The 26,443-nt window shown below is 45.3% G+C and overlaps 3 protein-coding genes and 1 long non-coding RNA gene across 4 annotated transcripts; all 4 read right to left on the reverse strand.

Annotated features, from left to right (window-relative positions):
- Positions 1-634: 634 nt before the first annotated feature.
- On the reverse strand, positions 635-5,609 carry LOC100831969 (VIN3-like protein 2). Its single transcript, XM_003574902.4, has 4 exons — positions 5,432-5,609; positions 3,450-4,149; positions 2,353-2,660; positions 635-2,277 (listed from the first exon to the last, which is right to left on the reverse strand). The coding sequence occupies exons 1-4, from the start codon at positions 5,448-5,450 to the stop codon at positions 1,040-1,042; spliced, it is 2,265 nt and encodes a 754-aa protein (XP_003574950.1). The 5' UTR covers positions 5,451-5,609; the 3' UTR covers positions 635-1,039.
- Positions 5,610-7,674: 2,065 nt separating this feature from the next.
- LOC112271784 lies at positions 7,675-12,812 on the reverse strand. The gene is made up of 3 exons (XR_002965196.1): positions 12,370-12,812; positions 8,839-8,845; positions 7,675-7,684 (listed from the first exon to the last, which is right to left on the reverse strand). It is a non-coding gene; the product is annotated as an uncharacterized LOC112271784 (long non-coding RNA).
- A 3,921-nt stretch (positions 12,813-16,733) lies between these two features.
- LOC100838615 (uncharacterized protein C23H3.12c) lies at positions 16,734-21,805 on the reverse strand. The gene is made up of 8 exons (XM_003574842.4): positions 21,462-21,805; positions 21,279-21,343; positions 21,051-21,149; positions 20,523-20,570; positions 20,360-20,429; positions 19,607-19,678; positions 19,000-19,092; positions 16,734-17,413 (listed from the first exon to the last, which is right to left on the reverse strand). Exons 1-8 carry the CDS (start codon positions 21,669-21,671, stop codon positions 17,270-17,272), a joined length of 801 nt encoding a protein of 266 aa, XP_003574890.1. The 5' UTR covers positions 21,672-21,805; the 3' UTR covers positions 16,734-17,269.
- An 841-nt stretch (positions 21,806-22,646) lies between these two features.
- On the reverse strand, positions 22,647-25,045 carry LOC100823286. The gene is made up of 4 exons (XM_003575035.4): positions 24,802-25,045; positions 24,247-24,332; positions 23,240-23,327; positions 22,647-23,114 (listed from the first exon to the last, which is right to left on the reverse strand). Exons 1-4 carry the CDS (start codon positions 25,010-25,012, stop codon positions 22,894-22,896), a joined length of 606 nt encoding a protein of 201 aa, XP_003575083.1. The 5' UTR covers positions 25,013-25,045; the 3' UTR covers positions 22,647-22,893.
- Between the last annotated feature and the right edge of the window lie 1,398 nt (positions 25,046-26,443).

The raw sequence follows: 26,443 nt of genomic DNA on the forward strand, positions 1-26,443 counted from the left end.
CGTGTGCTTCAGCCATATACTTGCATCAAGCATGTACGTGATCAAGAGTTCGACAATCACAGCGTCCCCTACAATCTCTAACAATTATACTCATGGTGAAATTTTCACTTCATTTTCTGGAGTACATCTCCACCCCTTGGTCTTTCAACTGCTGTATTCTTCCTTGTCAGTGTAGCTAGCGACATTGCGACCACTGGCTTGACTGAATCTTTCTCCATTTACCTGAGGAGCTAGTAGTTAGGATGAAGCGCCCGGATCCCTTTTGAATCTATTGTTGCTAGATTTGCGAGACTCTACGCATGGCTTGGAAAAGGTTTCAGAGGAGAACCACGTACTGCAAGAGCCGGACAGAGACCTGGGTGATTTGGAATCGAACAAAATAGATGGCGAAACTAGACTACCATACAATCCAGAAACGCAAGAACAAGCACAGCGTAATCAAAAAGCAAAGCTCTGGGTATAAACGGGGCTACATACTGGGTAGAGCAGCAAACCAAGAAATGCCTCATAAAATTCACAAGGCATAACATTAATCCAGGCAAGCTGCGTCTCAATCCGAAACAACACGCCATTACCCAACAGAAAGTCACGGCACATTGCATAATTTTCCCCCGGACGAAGCACATGCATATCATCTTACCAACAGGGAAGCAGTAGCTCAGCACAATTTGTTCTGGCCAGTTGCGCTTCCCAGGTTCAGCATAAGAGTCGTTCTTCTCAGAGCAGTTGGCAACATTAAGTTTTAGGTTCAACACAGTAACCTGACCAAATTGTGCAGCTCCTGATGCTACGAAGCTAGCACAGAGAAAAGCGAACTGACACAACTGTGAACTAAAAAGTAAAAGAGAGGAAATAAGTTGACAGGTAATTTAAACCTCCTACGGTCACAGCGACAAGGTTCCAATCAACAGATTGTATAAGTTAACTACTACTTCAATGAAATCTCCAATGAAGAATCAATGAAACGATCTGCTACGAAAGAATGGGACCAAAATATGCTCCCACTGATGAGAACAGTTATAGCTTCCCTTCTCTTCCCTCAATGCCAGAGATCCATGCAGAAACCAGAGGGGACTGAAGGTGGCCTCTTGCTGTAGATTGCATCCGAGAAAGTGTCGGAGAGCTGGCCTGAAAGGCTTACAGGATCACTCATAAGGGTACTCACATAGACACTAACTATTTTCCTGTCATGTGGGGTAGCACGCAAGCTGTACCATGTCAAAAACTTCACCCTAAAGTTGGTCTCAATATAGCCCTCAGTCTCCAGCCACCTGATCACCTTGACACAGAACTCATAAGATGCTTCGGCGCATCCATCCTTGTGACTAATGTCCTCAAATTTTCCAGATCTCTTGTTTGATGAATTCCCTGGTTCTCTTTCAGGCTTTGAAGAACCATTTTGACGGACGTTATCACCAGATTTTAAGTTGAAGCTTCCTCCACCAATTTCCTTCCCAGTTTCCATAACTCTCGGTGCAGTGGGTGGCATAGAGCCAGAGTATCGAGGTGGAGCAGTCACCAACTCATTTCCAGCAGGTACATTTGATGCATCCTGTGATCCAGGTACTTCAGTTCTTGGATTTTGCTCCAAGGAGTTTGAAGACTCTCTAAGTAATGCAGTTTGAACGGTAGAATTGGGCTCCTCATCCAAAACTGACGCAGAGAGGCCAGGAGCTTCCTCCAGTTCTATGACCTCTGTTACCCTAGTTGCCATCTGTGCAGTTTGCAAGTTATCAGTAGATTCATTGAGGCGAAGAGAAGCTTTATCTGAATTGAGGATCTCAGGATTTTCACAATATTCAAAATCACTTTCTGGAGACTTATTTAGATCAGCATACACTGTAGTATTATTGTTTGAGTCCACACCCTCTGAAGAACGATCAGATTGACCGCCACTGTTTGTCTTTGCGCAACCGTTATTTTGGTCTACTCCAGCACCACCTAGCATCAAACCTTTTTGATCATCTTCCTTCTGACAGCTAGTCTTTGTTCTAACTTCCCATGACGCAAACTCCTTGGAGCTGCTGAATGCAGCTACCTTAAAGATATAGGTTGTACCTGGTGCGAGTCCCGTGACAACAAATGTTTTTGACGGTGCAATTACGAAGCCTGTCGGGTTTGAGGAGAAAAATGGTACAGCAGCCACTCTGTGCCATATGTTAAAGCCAGTTACCCCTTGGGCAAGTGTAGGGCATTGATCGAAATCAAAAACTACAGTGATGGATGTTTGGGTTACAGGTTCAAACTTTATTAAGTTCGATGAAATCATACTTGATCCTGGAAATGCAAACAAGCACAGGAGTCAATATCATTTGCATATGTGAGATCAAATGTAAAGATCTCGGGACTTACGTTGCAACTGTGAGTTTGTAGGAGATCGCACAGAGAACAACGATTCCATGACATCTAATGCTCGAGCACAAAGCTTCTGAACTTCAGGACCACAGGTAAGCCGGCTCACAATTACACGACCAATATTTCCATCAGCAGGTACAGGTCCAACCTCAGTCTCCAGTTTCTTCATCGCCGTGTCAACAATTTCATGCAAGACCAAGTACTTCTCGGTGGTGAAGAGGATCCTATGACTCAAAAAAATCCGATGCCATAATACATCCAACCTCCGAGCATCTTTAGCTATCACAAGTTGTTTCTTCCAGGATCTGAACAAGGGGCATTAAACAGTCAAATTATTGGTAAGCGAGCAAATTTACCAAAAGGAATCTACTAATTATGGTTATAATATTGAGACGAGAAGAAATAGAGGCAATGACAGTTAAAAAATAAAGCATCACTCTCGTAAGGAGCTACCATTTGACAAGTCAACCAGTTAACTGATAAATACATATATGTGATGAAGGACAATAGTGCTGGATTGTTAAACAAGCCAATTCAATCAAGCCTGTTCTGCTATACAGCTACTTGCGACAATACTACTAAGCTTGATCTCACAGGTATCTTTTGAACATACACATTTCACAATGTTCAGACCCACTAGACAACCAGTATGACCGCTCATTGCACAAAGTTCAAAACTAACAGCACCAGGCCAAATTAAAAAAGATACCAATCTGAAATCTCATTATATGTTTTTTGACTAATGACAGAACAACAAGGATCTTCACCAAAGAAACCCTAAAGCTGGACACAGAAATGCAAGCAGGGAAACTTCTTGTCTTGCAACATTGATCGTTTCTGTACAAGTTCCAGGAATAGAAAATCACTGGAAAGTCAAGCAACAATCAAACTAAGATGTTTCTAATTGTTAGCAGTGCAAGAAATCCGGTAATTAACAAACTACGGCAGTGAATGAGTAAGCCTAGACGCACATGAATAGTAGGCAAGGTTACATGGATAATTTAAGTTGCTCTGTTTTACATAATGCAAGTTGCTCTTTTTTTTAACTCAAGAACGCAAATCGGTGTAAATAAAAGATGACCCAGAATACATACCCAAGCAAATCATTCTGTTTCCAACAGCGCGTGCAGTAATAACCCCCATCAAGTTTCTTGCACTGGCCACTCTGCACAATGCCAGTTCTTCCATCCTTGAGGGCACATTCAAGATGGCATGAAAAACCACAAGAATCCTTTTGCAAGAGTTGCTCTGAACTACAGAACAACCATAGGCTAGGGTCCTTGTTGTCGTCATACTTGAAACATATACAGCATGAACAGCGTCTGCAAAATTTATCTTCCAGGCTAAGAATTGCCCTGCATGCCAAATTTTGGCAAAACCGTGCATTACTTGGTGGCACCGATACATCAGCTGTTACCGGATTGCAGGCAACAATTGGTAGTCGTGATGGGTTGTCACTCTTCCTTTGCCGTTTGGCAGGGTACTGATTCACAGGGTACTGATGGTTACTTGTGTTGGGATCAGGAGGTGGCTCCTTTTCTTGCACATGTACCACAGGGGCAGATGATTTCCCAGTCACCACCCTGAAGAGATAATCCAGCATTCTCTGCTTAGATAATCCAGTATACTTCCTTTCCCTTCCTAAATCAGCACACAGGATCTCTACAATATCACGGCGACTCCATGATTGTAGTTTGTCAGAAGCACTTTCTGGACACTTTGATAAGTCAAAAACAAGCTTTCTCTTCTCATCCACACTCATCAATCGGCATTTCGCAGGATCATAAGTAATACCTGGAGCAAAAAAAATTGAAATATATTACCATGCAAATAATATATGCTACAGTCAACTTTTTGCACTAGTAGATTTTACACAACCCATACAAAACTTGCAGAGCTTGTTACACTGATATAAGTGCTCTAAAAGTGTAACTTATAGAGAGGTTTAATATAAATAACACTCAACCTTTCGAGAAGAAAACAGATAGGCTTGCCAAATAATGAAATGCAATTAACATGGTTTTGCATGGACACACAAGAACACATCTAATGTTAAGCAAACATAGGCTTCAGAGACATGTTTATCGAAGTGTTCTTTTCAAACTTGAAATACGTCTAACGATGCCTACATCTTTTCAGGCCCTTATGAAACTAATAACTCAGCTTCTGGCGCCACACAGGGGCACATTTAGTGGAGCTCTACCCATACACGTACTGTAAATATTATGATCATCATACAACAAAAACTACTGGCGTCCGTAGAGAGCAGCTTCACATGGATCTGAGATACCACTCTCCTAGCTCCTTAACAGACTATACCCAGCTAACAACATCATAAAAAAAAATCCACAACACAAACAAGCAACCAATCTTCATGCATGCGAATAGAACTCCAGTTGGACGCAGCCAACGTTCAATGCACCAGCAGGAGGCCCCAACGACCGAATCACTGGCCGAGCGACCAAGCCTTTCCCCATGAAACGAGCGATGGACACGTAAATCCCCCAGGAAAGCGACGTGAATCCACGGGAGCCGCGTCGCTGGCGACTCCAGGTGGAGAAAAGGGGCGCAATGCGAGTAACTATCGCCGCATGCAGCGCCGAATCTGACACCAGCGCCGGCAAAATCTACCGCGGCCCCTCGTCCGGCCGTTCAGCCACCAACCGCCGGTAGAAGTAGAACCACGCATGAGAACAGCTACCACCACCGATCAAAATTACCGAGCAGCACAAAGCGATGACCGACTAGACGCATCGAGCGCGGATAAACCCCAGCGAAGGCTAAATCTCGGATCGGAGGCCCGAAAAGCTCCGCGATTGCTCCCGAGAAACACGCGAGTTCCTGAAAAAAAACAAATCCCGACCAAGCATCGTTGCCCCCGGCGAAATCCCGCCGCAAGGGGACTCAATCCGAGGCACCCAGATCGCGGATTCGACGCCGAATCGGGCAGATCGAGCCGCGCGACATTACCCTGCCGCCGCTGCCGCCGCATCGACGGCCTTTCGCCGCCGGCCCCAGGAGAAACAAACAAAACACGCACCGGAGAGGAAACGGGAGGAGGAGGCGCGGCGCTGACCTGTGTAGGGGGGATCCATGGCGAGCTGGGACCGGAGGGAAGGGGGAGAGGGATCTCTCTCGCTCCTCCTCCTCCTCCTCCTCCTGGCTCACGTGGACTCGCTCGCCTCGCGTTCTCTCTCCTCCTCTGGCCTGGCCTCTGTTCTGTCTCTCTCTGTGTGCCTCTGCCGTGTGAGCACGCGAGGTTAACTCTTAGCCGCACGGATATCAAAGCCTTCGCGTCAACTTTTGCGGCGGCGCCCCTCGGTTCCCGCCTATTCACCAACGGCTCTCCCCACTAATAATCCATAGAAGTACCAAGTGAAGCGTGTGATTAGCGATGGTCAAACTGAAAAAGAGAGGAGTTTAGATGCCGCCCGGTACATCGTCTACTTTCACACTTGGTGTCAAGTGTAGCTGCGCGAGAGGAGAACATGCAACTTGAATTGTGATTTTCTAGCAATTAGTTGCACTTGCACCAATCATCTCCACTCAGTTTTATTTCTCTTGAGTGAAATGATGGTGTAGCACTAACATTGTTCGTCTATGACAAGAGAGAAGAGAATACTTCCTCTGTTCGCGAAAGCATTTAAGAAAAAACACGATTCAGATTGCTAGGTTGCTTTCCCTCACAGGCGTGAGCCGAAGACGAGAACAAGTAACTCCAAATTCCATTTCCATTTTCTTTTCAACCGCGCATGAACTAGGCTTTGAAAGTCCAGTACAAATATTTTGAGAAAACTCGCAAATCTATATGTACCATTCAAAAAAACGGAAGGACATGTAAGTAAAAACGGCTGGGATTCCTCTTTCAGCCCTACCGTGCTGCGGATTTTATTTTTAGCATAAATTTTGGGTATTTAGTGTATATCTATCCGATCTTCTATTTTCGGAGGCAATTAAGAAGCGGCGGAAAATCCTAAGCAGTGTATCGTACGCCATCAATGATGTACATATATACACGCATGATGCCGTGCAAATGCAAAGCGGCAGTGCTTATCTAGTGCAGATGACGACGTACGTAATCGGTCATGCGTGACCATAAGCCGAAAGCCTCGGCACGCAACGATATACGTAGGCGTGTCCATATTTAGGCGTCACCTACCATTACATGAATTTGTATGCTTTTTATCAGCGAAAAAAGTCGCCAATTATAGCAACCCAGCAAGCAGCACGAGCATAATTTTCTTTTCTATATCTTCAAAAGACTCTACAAATCATCCATTACTACAGAAAGGTTTATCAGTAACGGTCGAAAAACAACATCAATAACGGTCGGGGCCGCCATTGCTAACTTCGTGTTACTGATGATGGGTATCATCAGTAACGGTCGGAGCGACCGTTACTAATGTATATCAGTGGCGGGTGGGCTGACACGACCGTTACTGCCGTATATATCATCAGTAACGGTCGCGTTGTCACATCAGTGTCGGTCGCTCGACCGACACTGATACATTTTCGGTATTTAAAAAATTAATTAAAACCACAGGAAAGCGAGACTCAAAATCTCGTGCTGAAGAGCGTGGAGGTTCGAGTCCTCTTCAAGGCATGATATGGAGAATGCTCATTCAATGAGCATTCCCCGTAGAAGTATTCCGGAACCCACAACCCCAAGGTTATGAGACTTGTGAGCTACCAGACTGCTCTATCCTCTTAAACTAAAGAGGGGAGGGTAGAACTAGTGGATAAAAGAGTGTTGGATACGCACCTCTACCATATCCATACAAATAGAATAGTCCATTTATACAGAATGGTAAAGAGGGATGTTCTACGATCATCAGTTCAAGAAATCCATATAAATACGAAAGGGTGTTTTATCCTTACCAACTGGTTTATATATATAGCACAGCACAGATTGTATATACAGCACATCACATAAAAATAAATATAAAGCCGCATCACATCACAGCACAGCACATCACATCATTTAAACCATACAAATGTATATCAAGCCGCATCATTTAAAGCATATAAAGAATATAAAAGTATCTCATTTCACGACATTGATTACAAAGTGTCAAAATTTCATAGAAGCATAATTACAAAGTGTCAAAATTTTATACAAGCATATAAAGAATACAAATGTATCTCATTTCAAGTTAGGTCCTAATGTTGTGGGTGAACCCTAGACACCACTTGTTCCACGCGTTCGTACAAGTCCCCACTAGGCTTGATGACCTCATTGTTAATGAGATGGGCGAACTCCCTTTGAATGTTATACACGATCCATTTAGGTCGGTGTCCCATTGTCATTCGGGGCCGCCAGTACTCTTCCCTCACCGCGACTGACCCCTTCCACTCAGGGTAGAACATGCTGGCATTTTCCATAAGGATGTGACAGCAGTAGTAGCCACAGAACACACTGCCGGACGGCTGTTGCTGGCAAGGGAACCTGTGGTTGTGGTGAGGCTCGTCTTTATAGCCTTTACCAGCTAGTTTTCCCTTGGTCGCCACTTTTCAGGCAGTGTTAATGAGTGATTTGATAGGTTTCCAGAACCTAACTCGAACACCCTTCTTCGGAAGAAGTGAATCGAAGTAGTACACCACGGACCAAGGCAAACAAATGAGTAGTGTGACCCAATGGTCTCTGTTTTCAAAAGAAACAAGCTTTAATATCTACGGGTGTATAAGAAAGACTGAATTAGAAAAAACAGACGATTCCATATATAAAAATGAACTTACTCCAAATTAAGGAAAAAGAGGATAAAGTTTGGTCCTCCGGTATGTCATGCACTGGAGGCACCCTGCCTGCCGCCTCGAGAATTCGGTCCTGCTTGCGCCAAACCTTCTTCTTCCCCTCTTTCCCTGCACTCCGTAGCCTGTGGTTCAAGGGCTTCCTCGCGCGCAACGCCCTCATACGTTCACTCTTCGCAATGAAGGCAGGGTCAGACGATTCCTTCTTGATTTTTTCCCATTCGGCCTCATCAGTTACCGACGGCCATTTCTTCTTGATGATCTCGTATGGTTTGTCCATCTACTTTCTAGTGGTGGTTTTCCAATTAGCAAGTCCATTGCGCACTGCTATGTTGACGGCCACTAGGAATCGCTCACGCCACTCGTCAGTGACTTGGAATCTCCTTGCAACGTCCGCGATGCACGTGTTTCTAATGACTTCGGAGATGTCACTCCACTCGTCGGTGATCTTGCAATACTTACATGCAACGGCTCCATAGGTCGTTGCGAAGGCCTTCTGTGCCCTCTCAGGCGACTCCGGGCGGCCTCTCTCCGAGTGCCGGGTGACCATGTAACAGAACTCCTTCAAGTTGTGGCTCCCCCTCGGCGTCTTCTTCCTTGGCTTCTTAGCGGGAGTTTCAGAAGGCTGCGGGTTACTCTCTTCCACCCGTCGCTCGTTGTCGCGCTCTTCTGAACGAGAGCTGTCTGAGCCAGAGCTGGCAATTTGCTCTCCCGATGAAGACTCTTCATCGACACGATCTACCTCCTCCCGATCAAGAACTGGTTTCTGGCTACTCTTGCCTATTTCGTACCTATGCAATCAAGACCATCAAATATATGTCGACCGAAAATTTCGGCATGACCTATGCTAAAAAACTAGCAAATTTTCTCTACTAGGAGCTCGAAACCTGCATAAAAACCCACCCCCTCGGCACGATGGCCGGCCCCTTCTCCAATGACCCGACACGATGGTCGGGCCCACAATTCATTACTCAATTCTCCAAAATAGCATATAAAACCGCTATATAAAAAACTACATATACTCATGTGTGCTATATATTACAATGCATAAAACATCATGTAAAATGTGCTCACTACAATGCTCTGTAACTCAATACTATATCAAATTCACAATGGTAAATAAAATGTATCCATGTTACAAATTAGCTATTACAATATGTGTGCCCATCTAACTCAATACTATATCAAATTCACAATGTATACATGCCCTGGTGTGTGGTGGGAAATGTACATCTAATTTGATATAAATTATCTACTACTACAAACTACAATGTTAATCCTAAATTAACAGCAACTAATCCTAAATCCTAACCCTAAATTATCAGCAACAAATCCTAACCCTAAATTAACAGGAACAAATCCTAATCCTAACCCTAACCCTAAATCAAGCTAAATCAGAGGAGAGGGAGGGAGGCAGAGGAGAAGGAGGCAGAGGCACGCACCTGTGGCTCGGGGAGGAGGGAGACGGCGCGGGCTCGGTGAGGACGGAGACGGCGGCGCGGGGTGGCGGCGCTCGGGCGAGGACGACACGGGGTGGCGGCACTCGGGCTCGGGGACGAGGACGACGAGGCCGTCGGCGGCGAGCTCCGGGCGAGGACGGGGAGGCGCGGGCTCGGGGCGGAGGAGGAAGACGGCGCGAAGGTGAGGACGAGGAGGCCGTCGGCGGGCGCGGGGCAGCGCGGGGTCGACGGCGGCGGCGGCGCGAAAATCTGGCAGCGCTTCGCTAGGGTTAGGGAAGCGCCCACTACTGGTCTCTCGGGTTAGGGGAGGACGCGCAGGCGAGAATGACTCTAAAATTTTCTAAGTGTTCCTTTATACGCAACTATCATCAGTAACGGACGGATAAGGGAGGCGACCGTTACTGATATTCCCTCAATCATCAGTAACGGTCGGGATACAACGCGACCGCCACTGATGAGTGCCTATGAGAAATGCCCAACAACACATCAGTAACGGGCGCCTTGTTACTCGCCCGTTACGGATGTGTGCATATACTCATCGGTAACGGGCGAGTAACCATGCGATCGTTACTGATGTGTTCCCATCTTTGTTGAGCTTTGTACCAATTTAAATTACAGGAACGTTTAAATTTTTTAAAACCTGTCCTTTTGAGTGTTTTAAGACATGTACTTATCACGTTCAATAGATGAAATCAAAAGGTTGAAATTTGATGAATAAATTCATGCATTTTGTCTAGTTTTTTTTTGGGAGTGACAAAGCCATGTACTAACATGCATACACAAAAGTACATCGATCACACATAATTTCACTTAGTACAAAGTTTGCATTAAGATTCAGTATGGGTACATTTTACAATGTGACTACTAGTGCTTCTCCTTCCTTAGGTAAGTCATAACTTGACTCCTCGCAGAACTGCTTCTGAGCTAGGGTTTTTGTGGTATTTTCTCGCTCTCGCTCCCATCACTTCTTCTTTTCCCTCTCCTTTTCCTCGTTAATATCGTGGGTTCCGCTTCTTCGTCATCTGCGACGGTCATCGGATCATGGAAACCTTCGTAGTCTTCTTGTGAAGTAATTTCTTCCACTCCAACAATGCTTCTTTTCCCTCTTCTTACTACGATGCAGCCTTTATTTGCCGGGTCGTCTATGTAGAATACATGCTTGCATTGTTTAGCAAACACCCATGGTTCCTCTCTTGCCGGGATTTTTCTCACGTCAACTTGTTCACGAGGGATCTCAGGAGGTATCACCATCGTCGTGAACCTGTGACTTTCTTCTTTGTCACCTTTGGTTCATCTTACACGGAACATTGGGATCTTTGTGATCGAGTACTCCAATTTCCAGATCTCCTCAATAACACCAAAGAACGCTTTGGTTTTGCTGTTGTCGTCGGTCGCGGTCTCAGAAGTCATGACTACACTACTATTTTGATACGTGTTTTTACGGTCCTAAGACACAGTGTAGAAGTTATATCCGTTGATCGCATATGATTGCCAAGTAGAGACGTGGTAAGCAGGTTCCCGTGATAAACATGCAACCGTCTCTTCTGATACATTGGTCGTCTCCCTGCCGTACCAATAATTCTTCAGCCACGCTGCAAATGTTTTATTGTACATCCAAGAACGGTCTTTCGATCTACAACAATACACAAGAAAACAAACAAAGCAAAATAGTTAGCCTAATCATTGACAAGGGATTAAGGTGTTAATTAACTGGAGCTAACTAAAAATTTGAAATTAGAGACATTCGGAGAGAAATTGGAGGCCGGCGAGAAAGATCGGGAGGGAGAGAGAGCCCGCAAGAGAGAGGGAAGCTCCGGGTGACGACGAGGAGGCCGCATTTTGGCCGGCGGCCGGAGCTCAAAAATTTGAAATCGGGGAACTTGAGAGAAATTGGAGGCCGGCGAGATAGATCGGGAGGGAGGGGGAAGCTTCGGGGTCGAGAATCGGAGCTCACCGGCCGCCTGCCGGCCATGGAAACGGCGGCCGCCGGCGCGGGAGGGGGGGGGGATAGAGGAGGAAGGGGGAGGGAGGAGGGGCTACCTGGGGGGCTCGCCGGCGGCCATGGCGCCGTCGGGCAGCGCTTCGCCGTCGCCGGAGAAGAAGGGGCCGCAGCTGGTTCATTACGACGCGCAGCGCGACCAGCTGTGGCTCTGCTCTTTGTATTGAAACCGTGACGATCATCAGTGGCGGTCGGGAATTGGGCGACCGGGACTGATAATAGTGGGTACATCAGTAACGGTCGCGTTAGGGCGACTGTTACTGAAACGCGACCGCTACTGAAGCATGGTTCATCAGTGACGGTTGCCTCTTAACCGACCGCCACTGATGTATCTCACGAGGTATGCTGGTTCACGGTCGCCTCGCGCGACCGCCACTGATGTATGGCTGGGCGGGGATGGGCAGACCCTGCTCTGTTCATCAGTAACGATCGCGGCCGCGACCGGCACTGATGTTGTTCATGAGTAACGGTCGCGCCGGACCCGTTCGGATGTGCCGTTGCATATAGACCGTTTTGTAGTAGTGATCGTGCGATCGTGACAAGGCTACAAGTGTTGTTCGTAGGCTTTCTTCCTCACATTGTGTTGTCTTGGTCCTTTTTGAGGGACTAGAGGTGGATGACTCACCAACATTGTGTGAATGAGTCACATCTTCATTGGGAGGTGGAGTAGCATGACCATTGGTAGGTTCATCATCTTCGACATCCACAAAATCAGTGGCTAGTGGTTCACTTGACCCCTTTGCACCAATCATCTCTACTTAGTTTTATTTCTTCTTGACTGAAAGGATGGTAGCATTAACATTGAACTGATCGGATTAACCAACCAAAGTTGGCCTCGGTCATTATGTATTGAACTGAGGAAAAAGCCTCTGTAACAGTTGGGCGATAGTAAAAAGTCATAGCAAAACCGGTAGCGACTTGTACTAGAAAGCAAGTAAGTGTAATTCCCCCTAAACAATAAAATATGTTGACATGAGGAGGAACATATTTACTAGTTATATCATCTGCAATTGCCTGAATCTCAAGACGTTCTTCAAACCAATCATATACTTTATTGAGATAGGTAACTAACCTATGTCCCCCTCTAAGAGCCGTATATGAAAATTTCATCTCGTACGGCTCAAGCAGAAACACACAAATTTTCAACAAATATTAGAAAAAAGGTTCAAAACTTCATCAGCCACTGGATCGGGTCGATTTGCCTTGAAGATATGAAATAAGAAAAATCCGGAATATCCTCTTTGTAATGTGTCTTTCTTCCTTTCCCTTATATTGGTCATTAGAGGCCTCTTGACTTTTCTCTTCCCTATTTTGGATTTATTTTTTTGTGTGTAATGCGGATTTACTCTTTATTTACTAGTAAATAAAGAATGCGACAAAAAAAATAAGAAAATACTCCCTCTTTTCCGTATGCAAAGCATTTATGAAAAAACGCGATTCGGAATTGCTTGGTTGCTTTCCCTCACAGACGCGAGCCGGAGACGAGAACTAGTAACTCCAAATTCCATTTCCATTTCCTTTTCAACCACGCATGAACTAGGCTTTGAAAGTCTGATACAAATACTTTGAGTAAACTCGCAAACCTATATGTACCATTCAATTAAACCGGAAGGACATGTCAGTAAAAAAAACGGCTGGGATTCCTCTTTCAGCCATACCATAGTGCTGATTTTATTTTAGTATAAATTTCGGATATTTAGTGTATATCTATCCGATCTTCTATTTTCGGAAGCATTTAAGAAGCGGCGGAAAATCCTAAGCGGCATATGGTACGCCATCAATGATGTACATATATACACGCATGAAGCCATGCATTGCAAAGCGGCGGTGCTTGTCTAGTGCAGACGACTACGTACGTGAATCGGTGAAAGCCTCGGCACGCAACCATGTACGTAGGCGTGGCCATATTTAGGCGTCACCCACCCATTACATTGCATGGTTTTTATTTGCGGCGCCACTTATAGCAACCCCGCAAGCGGCACGAGCATATTTTTCTTTTCCATATCTTCCAAAGACTCTAAAATCATCGTGCGACCGTGACACATCTCGATCGGTCCACCTAACCCTGCAAGTAAAACATGCTGTTACAGTCCTGGACGTCAAGCAGAATACGGGATAGTTGGAGGGGTGCATGTGCTTAAACGCCCCCCGCGCGCGCTTCATCACCATCTTCCTCGCCCGTACGTCACGGCTAATCATAATCCAAAGCCAGTAATAAAGTGAAGTCTCGTATCTCCGTCTCTCTCTTCGATTTATATAGGGGGGCTCGTGGGAAGGAGCGTTGAGAAATTTAATTATTTGATGAACCAAAACCAATTAATTAAAAGATTCCGCCGGGCGGGGGATCGCACGGCCGGGGATGGACGCGTCGGGTGCGGTGGTTCGACGTACGTGAAGCCCATGACGCCTCGAGATGAGCGCAGCCAGTGGCGCGCGTTGCTGCTGCTGCTTTGCTTGGTGTGGGTGCTGCCGCCTGCCGCGCGCTAGCTAGCTGCATGCATGCTGGCATCGTCTTCCGAGCTGTCGACCCATCGTCGTTGCCGATAATTAAATAAATTAACGTAGCTTGCGGTGAAATATCTTTATTTTATGTTTTCTCATTTGCGTGGTTTTTCTTTTCTGTCTCGTGCTTTTTTGAGAGGTGCTAAAAATAGGGCATACTTTTCTGTTGACAGTGACGTGAAGCAGTGCTACTACTACTACCAGTCTACGATACCCCACGTTAGAAAAAGAAAGGGCGAGACTGATTGGACGCGTCTAGTTTTAGTTGTGGTGCGGTCGCGTGTAGTATTGGAGACTTTATTGTACGGGAGCATGCCTATTAGCAAGAGAACTCCTTACAAAAATAGATTACAAAAATAGATTGCATGTTTCAGTTACATGTATCTAAACGTTTTTCAGACATACATACGTTCGTATTCATATTTGAAAAAAAATTGAGACAGACGGGAGGGAGTATACATCGATCTCGCTCGCAGGGCGTGCACGCATGTACGTGCGTGCATGACACATGAAAACGTACGTAGTGGCTACCGGCCGGTTGGTCCTCAGTAGTACTCCTCACTCCTCAGGCCTCAGCCATGGTTTTCTGATTGGTCGTTCCGAGTAGCTAGCCATGTTTTTTTCTGAGGCTACAACCATCCACGGACATAGCCAGACCCCACGAGTGACGACCACGTACGTACGTGACGTGCTATACTGCTATGTATATATAGGGAGCTCGCGAGCTTCGTTTTCAAAATGCATGCGTCGTGTATGCATGGCAGTGACGACGGTCGGCACATCACATCTACAACTTGTTTTACGTCTGATGACTCCGTTACCACGTACGGCTCGCATCAGCGCAGCAGCGCTGGAAATCAGGCTTAATTATACTTCTTCCTTTGTTTCTTTACACTTGCTTTTTCTCAAATTTATCTGTTTTTATTATTACGTGTAACAGTTCGGTCAAATCGTCGCAAACAAAAATATGAGAGAAAAATTAAAGTCAGGTTCGCGCGATGGAAGGGACCGCTGCTGCGACGCGATGTTCGTAGCAGTGCCAATTATAGCAGCAGTAAGTAACGTTAGGACTAGCAACCGGTAATATATACCAGTGGCGGAGCCTGCTTCCTGAGCCTGGGCAAAACCTATTCAAACTAGTATTTTGCTTAAGAAAAACCATCTCATAGCTTCCATATTAGTGCTGTGATTAGTGTCAAAATTTCCGGGGAGCCCGGGAAGCTGGTCGCCGGGCGGTGGCTCCGCCACTCCGTTCCTACTAAATACTGTAGTACAGTACCGTGTACCGGACTGGCATGGCATGCAGCTAGACGGGCTGGCGACCTGCGTGGGTGAAATGCATGGCAAATCGGCAAATAATGCTACCGCATGCACTGTACTCCAACGAACATGCCATCTAAGGTGGGCCCCGATCTGCATCCTCTCGTCGACGTCGTCGTCTGTTGGGATACGATGCGGGCCGGCCGAGAGAGCAGAAAAGTTGCTGCCTTTTCTCGAGGAGACGGCCGGTTCGGTTCGATCTGGTGTTGCTACTTCCTTCTTCCATCCCTCCGGAAAGGGGCTCTCGAACCGGATCAAATGCTCGGCATCTATTTGCGCCCGTAATTGGAGTAGCTAGGCTCGGCTCGGCTCGGCCACGCAAGTGGCGCGCTTGCAACTTGCCTGCGTCGCATGTAATCGGCTATATAGCTCCGTCGACGTGACGCGACGCCAAAAAAAGAAGAAAAAGAAAAATGCGATGCGGCATGTTTGGGCTGGACGTGTCAACTGGTCCGTGGTGCTCTCGTGTCGGATCGGCCGGTCCGCTAGTAGATTAGATGGATCCCTGACTCCCTGTGCTCAGGTCAACGAGAAGCTCTGATTAGTTAGATGCAGCTTTGAGTTTCAAAAAGAAAGAAAGTTAGATGCAGCTTTGTAGGAAGAAAAAGAAACCGAAATGAAACAAACTCCGAGAATTCTGACAGTACGATCGGGACCGTATTAAACCGGAGTAAACAAGAATTGATTTATGTTCGATCTGTTAAAATATTGTTGCAGTTAACTAATAATCCATACACGTCTGAGATCATGTATAGGATTCCGGACTCCTCAGGCTCAGGCTGGCTGTAGTACAGCTAGAGCCTATAGAGCAAAGCATCCGATATCATGCTCTCTATCTATAACCGAACCAAGTGCATTATTCGCATGCAGGACGGTGCCACCACAACTTTGGCATGTCAATTCCGGGACAAAGATCGCCGCAGAAATGTCACTTTCGGCACGGCGTACCACTGCTGTTGCTACTATACGCACGGATAGGCTTCAAAGCTTCAGAGCAAGGACGGCCGGCCATGGGCCGCTTTGGCCCCATCTACGATTAATTAATCTGCTCCATCCGGCAGTCCCAGCGGTTTAACTGCAACCACCCATCATCACCAGTCCACCTCAAGGCATAAAACACAATGAACAACTTGTGATCGATATTTACATCCATGTCATTTTCAAAACCTTTCTTGCCCCAGAGTTCAGTTGGCAGCCGGCTTGATTTTTTTTCTCTCTCTACTTTTTCCGACTGTACATCCAGTAGCAACCAACCAACCAATCAAAGGAGGTAGCAGAAGTGGGGCAGTCAAAAGATAAAAATGACAAAGTCGAGACTTGAAAGTTAACACTCAACGAAACACATCAGGAAAAAAAAGGATCAAATCTCTGCTTGCTTTGAAGAGGTGAGGCATGTCCTGCTCAATTTGGAGCCCAGTGTCGAGACACAGATCTGCCCAAAGATGGATTTTCAGACCAGATGCATATGCAAAAATAAGGTCATGTTCAGTCTCGGTCCCGACTGTTGATTTGAGCAGGCAAACAATTATATCTTTTTCTGGCAGGTGCCGAAAGGGGAAAGAGATGGCAGTTGCTAAAGGTTACTACCATCTCTATTTACAACAGTGGGCACACAGGTCACCATGGGTTACTACAGTTTTTTAGAGGCCCTCTTTGTTTATCGGCTTTCTAAACTAGCAGCAGACAGGCACAGCAAAAATTACGATGCCGGTTAAGAATTTCATGTTTTCCTCTGCGAAAAAAGAATCCACACTTGATCGTGGATATTAGCAGTCCCGTGTGCCACTCCTGCACCCTTCAGCATGTTATCATCCAGTAGAGGTATTCTTACCATACAGACATCAGTGGGCAAAAATTCCTAGGTTGCGCAAGAAACTGAACAAGGTCACTCCAAATCCCTGTACTTCAGAACATCAATCTTGTCCAAGTCGTATGCCTCGCATATGCTCGAAATGGTATCGCCGTCCAAACCTTCATCCAAGCCTCTCTTTTCAAGGAACTGGTCAAGCTTTTTTGAGGGCTGCAAATTCTATTGAAAGAATAACACAGTGAGCATTTACAGGAAGTGCACAAGCAGGAAATGAGATATATGGTACTCAGTCCCATATTAAGTAACTCAAAATTGTCTAAAAATGGACGTATCTATATACTAAAATACATCTAGATACATGTAATATTTCGGCACTTAATATGGGACGGCGGGAGTACAAGTCACTGAACTATATACTTTTAAAAGTCAAACAGGAGGGAAGGTACAATACATGGAAATGATCGAGAAGGGAAAACACACAGAGAGGATAAAAGTCACTGAAATCTAACAACCTCATCTAAATACACTCAAGGATAACCAGCAGAAAGCAAGAAGAGTATAGTGGGAAGCAACCGTTACCCCACACCCCAACAACTCATTTGTACCTAACTGCTGATATATATTATGCCCCCTAAAAGAAATGCCTATACCAAACAGTCATTTTATCACGCTAATTATAGAACTCTGAAGATTTGCCCGTCCAATCATTTTGAAGCAATTATATAGAGGATTGAAAACTCATGCGATAGACTGATTGGGTGGTTCGTTGCTGTAAGATGAAAATATTGTTTTTACAGTTCAAAACAAAATTATTACATCGAGTAAGAGAAAAGATTGGCGCGCTGTACTTGTAGAAAAACTATACGTTCAGTATGAACAAAACTGGGACCTGCTTCCTTAAGTCCAAGGCACAAGTATCTCTTCATCTACCATTGTGGTGTGAATAAATGGTTGCACCAATCACCTAACCATTGTTGCATATTATTGAGGCAGGCCTAAATGTACACACTATCGTTAGGTGTATATGAAGTTAACAACTGCACTAACTACAGAATGATATATTAAAATAACTGATTGCCTGATTGTGATGATTGCTCAATTATTGTTATATAAGGAAGTCTGGCATGCCTTAAATACTCATCAGCTCATGTATAAAATAACTAGCAAGGAAAGCAATTACATAAAGTCATCCATCCAAAGTCATGGTCAGCAACGCCTCTATGTACACACATGCATGCATGTATGCAAGGACATACACCACACATTTCATGCACCCAAGGTCAAAGAAATAGTCCCTAGAAGAATCCTTTAAGTTGAACTACTTCCTGTCAAGCAAAAGGTGACTCATTGGACATAATTGAACACAACAAAACATGCCAGAATCAATGAAGCAGCCTGAAGAACACTCGATGGCACCTTTTTGAGCAAATACTTCACTGCCAATGTACTCCAGGTTCACTCAGCATGGTCACAGTAGGTAAGTGCTAAGAACAGTTTAGCTAACACACCATTCAAGTACCTGATCAAAAACCGTAGTAGTATGTTCTATCTGTAATATACTAATACGAAGTTCTCTTTAATCATAAATACTCCATTGTCACAAATGGCAAACCTAGTACTGTCTTCACTATTCTACTTTAGTGTGCACACCATTATTGGTTCAGAATGCACTTCAATTCAAGCAGTAGATAAAATATGACCAATTGTGGGATTGCCAGATCACCACTAAATTGCCAAAGTTCAAAACTACCTTAAGGATATAATAACTAAAGGTTTCATTCATTCCGAAGTTAAAGTCAACTTACCCAAGGAACACATTCGTTTACATTCGTCTTATCGAGAATGGTCTTCCATTGATCGGAGCAGTCAGAAACCAGCAACTGGAGCCTCTCGCTTCCCTATATCAAAGTAAACATCAAATAACCCTAAGAAATAATAGGACATAGTAAACAAGGGTAAATCAGGTAACTTTCTCTCTAAGAACAAGAGTTAATTTATATGCAATAGAAGTTTCTCCTAAATAGGCATTTGATTCTCCATTTTACTGCCCCGGATATGCTAAGTCTGTCACGGTGTTATCTCTAGCTCTCTACCAACAACAAAGAAGACATGGCATGTCTAGGTCCATCCAACAGGAAAAAACAAAGTAGCAGTGTCATCATCAACAATTCTCATCCTCAGAAACTACCCTTAGTGTTTGGAGAATTAAGTTTTTTTTTTCAATGACAAAAGTGAGGAGAGAGTAAGTTCACAAGTAGAAATTTGAACAAACTGGGATAATGTAAAACATAATTTACATCTTTCAAGAAACCAGCACAGTAATAATAGTCTAAGAGAGAATAGTCAAGTAGAATAACAAATAATCTAACAATAAATATAAAACTCTTCAGAAAACTAGATCATTTCACAAACCTGTAGAGCTCTCCAATGAGAATAAGCGCGAAACAGGACCCAGAAAAACGGCAAGTTTGGCAAAGGCAGTACCTGTAAATGAATAAACAGTGTTCTACTATCAAACTTATCTGCCTTATGTTAGTTAAGTACAACAATGCAACATGGAATCAGATCCTGTGATTAATTACATGATGATACTATGGTCAATGATGAAAGCATAAACAGCTAGAGTCATCAGGATGCTAAATATAAACCAGTAAGCAGGATAATAAAAATATGATAATTGCATTCTAAATGGTTAGCTACAGTTATGCACCAAAGTATTAACTATTAACTAGATTGAACAAATCACACTTGCACATAAACAATCATTGTCTTTTATTAACTGAATGAACATCATGAGTATAAGTCATGCTTCCACAAATCACAATAAGAATGGTTCCTTCATCTTTAAAATACACAAATGAGCTTGCCATGTATTCTTTCCAATTTGGAGCACTAAGTAACAGAATAGAGCACACAAAGAGAATTGTTCCAACAAGTATTTGGCCTCAACCAATTGAGCTATATGAAACCTACGATTGGCAGTAGGAAAAAATATCAAATGGTGTAACCACCACAGATAAGATCAACAATTGATGAGGTAAAATAAAATGACAAATATTAAAATAACAATATCTTCTGAATAGTACTACATCTAAATACATCCAATGAACACACTGTTATGAACTACTAGCTGACAGCTTCCAAAGTAAATGGTTGTAGACTTACCATGAAAATACTAGTTATGGGAAGCATACAAATTGAGCCATAAAGAAATTTCCTGTGAACAGCTGCACCCCTAATTATCGAAAAGAACACATGAGCAAAGATGACAGGGAATAATTAAATTGAACTAAATGATACACGATCTGCCGGGTCACAAGGTAATCACCTAACAGCAATGTGACGCAACCGTCGACGCACAAGACGAGGATGTATGCTGCATTCAGAAATTACAATTCAGAATAAACAGGGAGATAGGTAAGAGATGGCTTGTGAGTACAGAAAATGTCAGTTAACTGAATGGCAGCAGGACTTGTGTGCCATGTGCAAACTTGGAAGCCAGATGTCAGTGCAAAAACTCGATCGTACAGAACACGCCTAGCTCTCAAGGGAATATACAAAGAACATATCTATTCACGTCTCCTGCTCAGTGTGGACGTCTGGTTAACTAGTTCTATCATTGGAGACAATGCATACTTGCTGCTAATGATGTGTTTGTGTACCTCGAGTGAGTCACAACAGGTACTGTTAATATCAGATGAGTTTCAATACAAAACTGTTTTGACGACCAAAGTCAGCAAGCAGTAGCACATTCCTACCAGCTGAACACCCAAAAGACAAGCAAAACGACCCAAGTGCACCTACATTGTGCAGGCATGGAAAAGCAGCAAATGTAGGCTATCATCAAAGAGCTCACCTTGCTGGATGCACGATCTCGAGCATGGAGACGTCCTTGGTCACCGACTTCAGCAGCATCTCCGACGGCCGCACCCGCGAGAGCAGCTTCAGCCCGAAGCTGCACCACAACAAAGCGAAAGGGCATACACCCATGGACTCAGCATCTGATCTCGCCATCTCCAACTCCAACACGTGCGCGCGCGGACCACACACACACACGGACACACCCAAACGTTAAACCCCCGACCTGTGGATCCGGCTCTTCACCGACCCCTCCGGCGCGCTCCCGAACCCAATCCACGCCCGGTTCATCTGCGCAGGAAAACCTCAAACCCCATCAGATACCCAGAACCCACGGGATCAGGAATGAGAAACCACTGCGAGGATCAATGCGGCGGGCGGAGAGGGGGGGACACATTCCGTCGAGCACCTTGTCCGCGACGAAGTCGGCCACGGCCTCAGCGTTCTCCGGGGTCGTGCGTCCTCCGCCCGCTATCCCGCGCCAGAGGTCCCTCAGGGTGGGCGGCGGAGGCGGGAGGGCGCCGTGGCCCGCGGCGGAGGCGGCGGGGGCGAGGTCGCGCGGGCGGGCGAAGCACCAGGCGCGGCCTCTGACGGGGAAGACGACGACGCGGGCCTGCATGGTATACAGGAAGCCGGCGGCGGCGATGCGAGGTGAGGTGGGGAGCCTGATCGGTGCGCGCCGGCGTGGGAGGCGGCGGCGAGGGGAAGACGTGGAGTGGAGTTGGAGGTTGCGAGTGGGGAAGGGGCCGAAATGGTTTTGTTCAGTGGCGTCCAAGCGGCGCGGGATCGGCTGTTCTCGGCCGTTGGATGGGGATCGGAAGGCAAGACGAAGTCGCAACAAGTTCCTTTATTTCTTACTGTATTTTTTTGATGAGGTCATTACTATTTGACGCAAGCAAAGCGAGTTCATGTGGGAATGTAGTTATCTCTGAACGAAGAACAGGCGCAAAATTGAAGCTGAAGTTTTCTGAGAGCAGAAAGAATTAATTCTGCTGAACATAGTTAATTTGTTCGGGTCAACTGTACCAATGATTTCTTATCATTGGTTGGATGATTACTGTGGTAATTCATTCGTTTTAAAATATATAAGGCGTATTTCATTTCTTTTAACGCCATGTGTCCCTCGTTTTAAGTGGATTATTTTTCAGTCGTAGCTGACATCCTCGTTTGATGGTTTCAACCCCTTTTCAAAAGAAAGATGACGTCTTTGTAGACATGAAGGCATCAGTCATAATTACGTCAATTTTAAGGGACCCTCGGCAACTTCAATGTTGAGTGTGTGCGTCTACAATGTAATCTCAACGAAAAAATTAAAAATAGATTATGTGCTTGCAATTGCGATTAGTTTATATTTTGGCTATGCGCATTGCATGGTACACAAGACTGGATGGATTATCCTTCCACAGTTCCTAATCTAAAAATGAAACCTTCTGGAACCTCAAGACTTTCTTCAAACCCAAGAGTTCAAGTTCATTGCACATTCACCAATTCGCGTGTTGGCTGGACACGTACTGCCTCTATTCTATTCTTATACTATTCTTATACAAATCCACGTCATTTGCTTTCGGACGGGCGGAGGGAGTACTGCTTTGCGGCCAGCCACTGCACTCGAAAATTCACACAGCCCCAACCAACTCGCAGTACAAACGTTTAAAAGGAGCCCAAAGCAAAAGAATAAAGTGGAGTGACTAGTGCACTGGTGTTTGATCTTGAACGTGCACATTCAACTCAAGAGCTTAAGTTGCTACCTCTAATTATAATTTTCTTACAAATGATCTCTAATCTGATAACACTCCTTAGCAAAAGGAGGATTAGATCAACCATCGCCGGACTGTTTCAAGCTATTGTGGTGCTAGCCCGCCGTCGTAGTCGCCGCCCCTCCGGGACCCATTCTGCATGTTCCTCTCGAACTCCCTCAGGTAATCCAGCAGCAAAACGATCACGAAGAGAATGAACCCGCCCGAGGAGCTGCTGCCACCCCCGCCGCCGCCCCCGCCTCCTCCGCCGAACCGGAACGGCGGGAACCCGACGCCACCATCATCGAGTCTCGGCTTCACCTTCTCTAAAATATTCCAACGTCAACAGACCACCAACAAGTGAGAAATTTTGTTGCTATGCAGTAATGCAGTGTGCACTGAACTTCACATATGAGAGGAGATTAGGATGAACAGTAGGTTTGTCGATTACCTTTGACTGAACCTGACGGTGGAGAGGTGGGTCCGGCGAATGATTTACGGGTCGTGGTTTGCGTCTGGTTAGCACAGCATGTTATGTTCTGCAGAAAAAGAAGTTCCAGAGGCAATCTGTGAGAGATGCTTGCGAATTTGCTGGTCAGGCCACTTGATCAAACGAGCAGAGCTAACATATCCTGTTGTTCCAATTTATGATGTGGAGCAACATCAGCATTCCAGACTTACAGACCACTGCAGCAACTTCAGTACATCTTCCACATTTAGAATATAGGCAAGAAACATATTTGTTCTGAAATAAATAAGCCTCGTTTTCCTATGGAATTTCAGCTAGATCCGCTTAACCCTGATATTTAGAATTAAATTAAGTCCTTCAATTTTTTTCGTTTTGCATTCTTTTTTGTCTAGCCAGAGTCTGGAACGTATGAGTCGAATAGTTCTGGGTGAATCCTTATATGCCCTTACAAAAAAATGATGTGCCCATAGACCCACGTATCGGAGATACAGTGTGGTCCGCATGTCACAAACGCATGGGATTTCAACTTTGAAGGGGTGCATGAGGATTTAACCCATAGTTGATTAACTTAACTGTAATAAGGTAAGTAGCACGAATGATTCGTGATGGATGGAGAATTGGAAATGGACCACATACTCAAGTAGCAAAAATATACTGACCCCTTCCGTTTGGATGGCCGAACATTCCTCCAGCTACACAGTTTTATATGAGATATATTTTTGCTACATTTGATGCATACATTGTACATATTTTTCAACTTCGTGGTGATTTTTAACATTTTTTGCTTCAAGATTTTTCCCTGCTGAACTATTCCACGTGAAAAAAATAAAATACTGTGGATTCCACTAAAATCTGGAAGCCTTGAAGTTTGAGAACCTATTGGGTTGCTTTCTTTTTTTATGTCAAAATTTCTGGGAACTCTCACAAATTAAATCTAGCTGAACAAAAACAAAAACAAGTAGGCATACAGGTCTTACACCGGGCCTTACCATGGAAGCCTTGGCAGAGATGGTGTTGCTCAGTTTATCCGCACGAGACCGTGAACCCGAGACAGATGGTTCTTGCCAACTTTGTCCTGTACCCAATATTATAAGTTCTGCATGAGCTTTGGTAAACAAACAGCATATTATACTCAGCAGTAAGCACCATCTCCCCCTATCTCCATCAGCACCATAATTAATTTCAGTCCCTGCGAAAGCCTAGGTGCGAGGTACTAATGTGCTAAAAGTTGCAACAAGAAATGCATCTCCCCTAATGCAAGGTGGTCAGTGACACTGAAATTTATCTACAATCTAACTCAATCCGCATGCAAGTACGAGGTCACGGATTCAGCGTTGCGGCCGTATCTAACTAAACCATGCTCCTCTACCCCTTTCAGTTATCACCAGCGACCGACAGCACGCATTTTATCAGGGGTTTCCGAACCTAAAATCAACCAAACCGGGCAAGAATCGCGCCAAGATACAACTACTTGGATAAAGTAAGACTAGGGGGCAGTAATTAGTCAGCAAGGGACATGGATGGATGAGCCGAACGGCACCAACCTAGGTCTCTCCCTATCCGATGGTACGCGGCGGGCCGTAGGAGAAGCGAACTCGGCGCGGACACTGCGGCAAGCGGAAGCATAGCGGTGTACGTGCACGCGCGCAGCGGCGGCGGAGCTATGCCGTAATTGCCCCCGGACGAGCCAGATGAGAGATAGAGAGCTCGGAGGCAATGGGGTTTTTGAGGAAGACGAACAGGGCAGCGCGACATGCGGCTGGCTGTGCTTGTGCCGTTGTGTTGGTGGGCAAAAGAAGGTTATCCGTAAAGCTGGCAATCGGGTCGGGTATAGCCGGGTGGACCTAAGTCATACCCGTACCCGAACCCGTTAACATACCTGATTACGCGCCCGAGAACGTGCCCACGGGTTTTCACCTGGACCCGTACCCGAATCCGACCCGATCGTGCGGAAGCTCCGGCGAGCACTAGTTGCTCCCTCCTGGCCGCCGACTCCACCGAGGCCCGCGACAAGGACTCGTTCCTCGCTGCCTTTGAAGAAGGAGAAAGAGAGAGCGGCGAATGGTCGATCTTAGAGATGGGAGACGGGAACGTGGCGGATCGACCTCAGAAAACACCTTGGATGGATCAATGCCAGAGAACGGAGGAGACGGCTGTATGTATGCGGCGGCAGCAGAGAAAGCCATGAGAGAGAAAGACGGGAGTAGTTCAGGCATCAGGCGCTCGGCTAGGTCCATGGACGAGCCATGTTTAGATGGGCCATCGGGCTTGCCCACAATTGCCCACTACAACACTTTTTTCTTTTTTTGAGGAAGCCCATTGCAATACTGTGACTGAGGTTGGCACTTGGATCTTTTTTCTGACGGCATTGTTTATTCCTAAAATATTAGTCCTTTCTCTTTATACTGTATCAAAGGGTCAACATGCCATATAATTAAAAATAATATTTATTCAATTAAATTACTAAACCGGGAGGGTACCCTTCGGCGTAAACCTATAACCATACCCTACCATGACTAATCTTTTTTTGTTGAGAAATATATGGTTTTATTGATTCAATAAACAAAATACAAGTGAACGAAATTGAAACGAAAACCAACAACAAAAAATCCTAATGAAACTAAAATTTGCAACAAGATTCTTTGAGTTAACAACTCTTTGATCCGTTATCCGTATCTTGAAAACTCTCTATGTCTCCCGTGATGAAATCGCAGAAAAACAAAGCTGCACAAGCTGGACTAACCCTATATGTTTTGAATAGCCGCATGAATCGCTCACCGCAACCGATGAGAACCTAATATCGTTAAACGCATCCTGACCGGGGGACACACCCGTTGCAAGGCAGGTTGTCGATCTGTTGATCCGTCGCCGAACCAACTAGAAAGAAGACCAAAATAACGAAAAAACAAACCGCGAGATCCGCTAGCTCCATGGAGTAGATCGTGTTGACTACACCGGAAAGAGGATGGAGCCAGGAGATTATTATTCCATACGCCATCGCGAGGACACAAAACCTCACAGAGAAGGTAGACAAACTGCAACCAGACGTTGATCTATGGTTCCCTTCATCACCCGATGTCTAATAGGCTATCGGAGACGAGAGGAACCGGAAGAAAAACGTTGATCCGAAGACTCCTTGCGGCTAGGGTTCCGCCTAGCTCTTGACGGCTTACCCATGACTAATCG

The sequence above is a fragment of the Brachypodium distachyon genome, chromosome 3 (genome assembly GCF_000005505.3).
Source record: "Brachypodium distachyon strain Bd21 chromosome 3, Brachypodium_distachyon_v3.0, whole genome shotgun sequence".
NCBI lineage: Eukaryota > Viridiplantae > Streptophyta > Magnoliopsida > Poales > Poaceae > Brachypodium > Brachypodium distachyon.

What these genes read in the sequence shown, in the direction of transcription:
- LOC100831969 (XM_003574902.4), bottom strand. An exon ending in AAACAGAATGATTTGCTTGG is followed by an intron (nt 2,661 to 3,449) that starts GTATGTATTCTG and finishes CCCCTTGTTCAG; the next exon opens with ATCCTGGAAGAAACAACTTG. An exon ending in TACAAACTCACAGTTGCAAC is followed by an intron (nt 2,278 to 2,352) that starts GTAAGTCCCGAG and finishes TTGCATTTCCAG; the next exon opens with GATCAAGTATGATTTCATCG.
- LOC100838615 (XM_003574842.4), bottom strand. Translation starts at nt 21,671, where the DNA reads ATGCAGGCCCGCGTCGTCGTCTTCCCCGTCAGAGGCCGCGCCTGGTGC. An exon ending in CCGACTTCGTCGCGGACAAG is followed by an intron (nt 21,344 to 21,461) that starts GTGCTCGACGGA and finishes TTTCCTGCGCAG; the next exon opens with ATGAACCGGGCGTGGATTGG. An exon ending in CTCATTGGAGAGCTCTACAG is followed by an intron (nt 19,093 to 19,606) that starts GTTTGTGAAATG and finishes ACTTTGATATAG; the next exon opens with GGAAGCGAGAGGCTCCAGTT.
- LOC100823286 (XM_003575035.4), bottom strand. Translation starts at nt 25,012, where the DNA reads ATGTCGCGCTGCCCTGTTCGTCTTCCTCAAAAACCCCATTGCCTCCGA. An exon ending in TCTCTGCCAAGGCTTCCATG is followed by an intron (nt 23,328 to 24,246) that starts GTAAGGCCCGGT and finishes CTTTTTCTGCAG; the next exon opens with AACATAACATGCTGTGCTAA. An exon ending in ACCGTCAGGTTCAGTCAAAG is followed by an intron (nt 23,115 to 23,239) that starts GTAATCGACAAA and finishes GGAATATTTTAG; the next exon opens with AGAAGGTGAAGCCGAGACTC.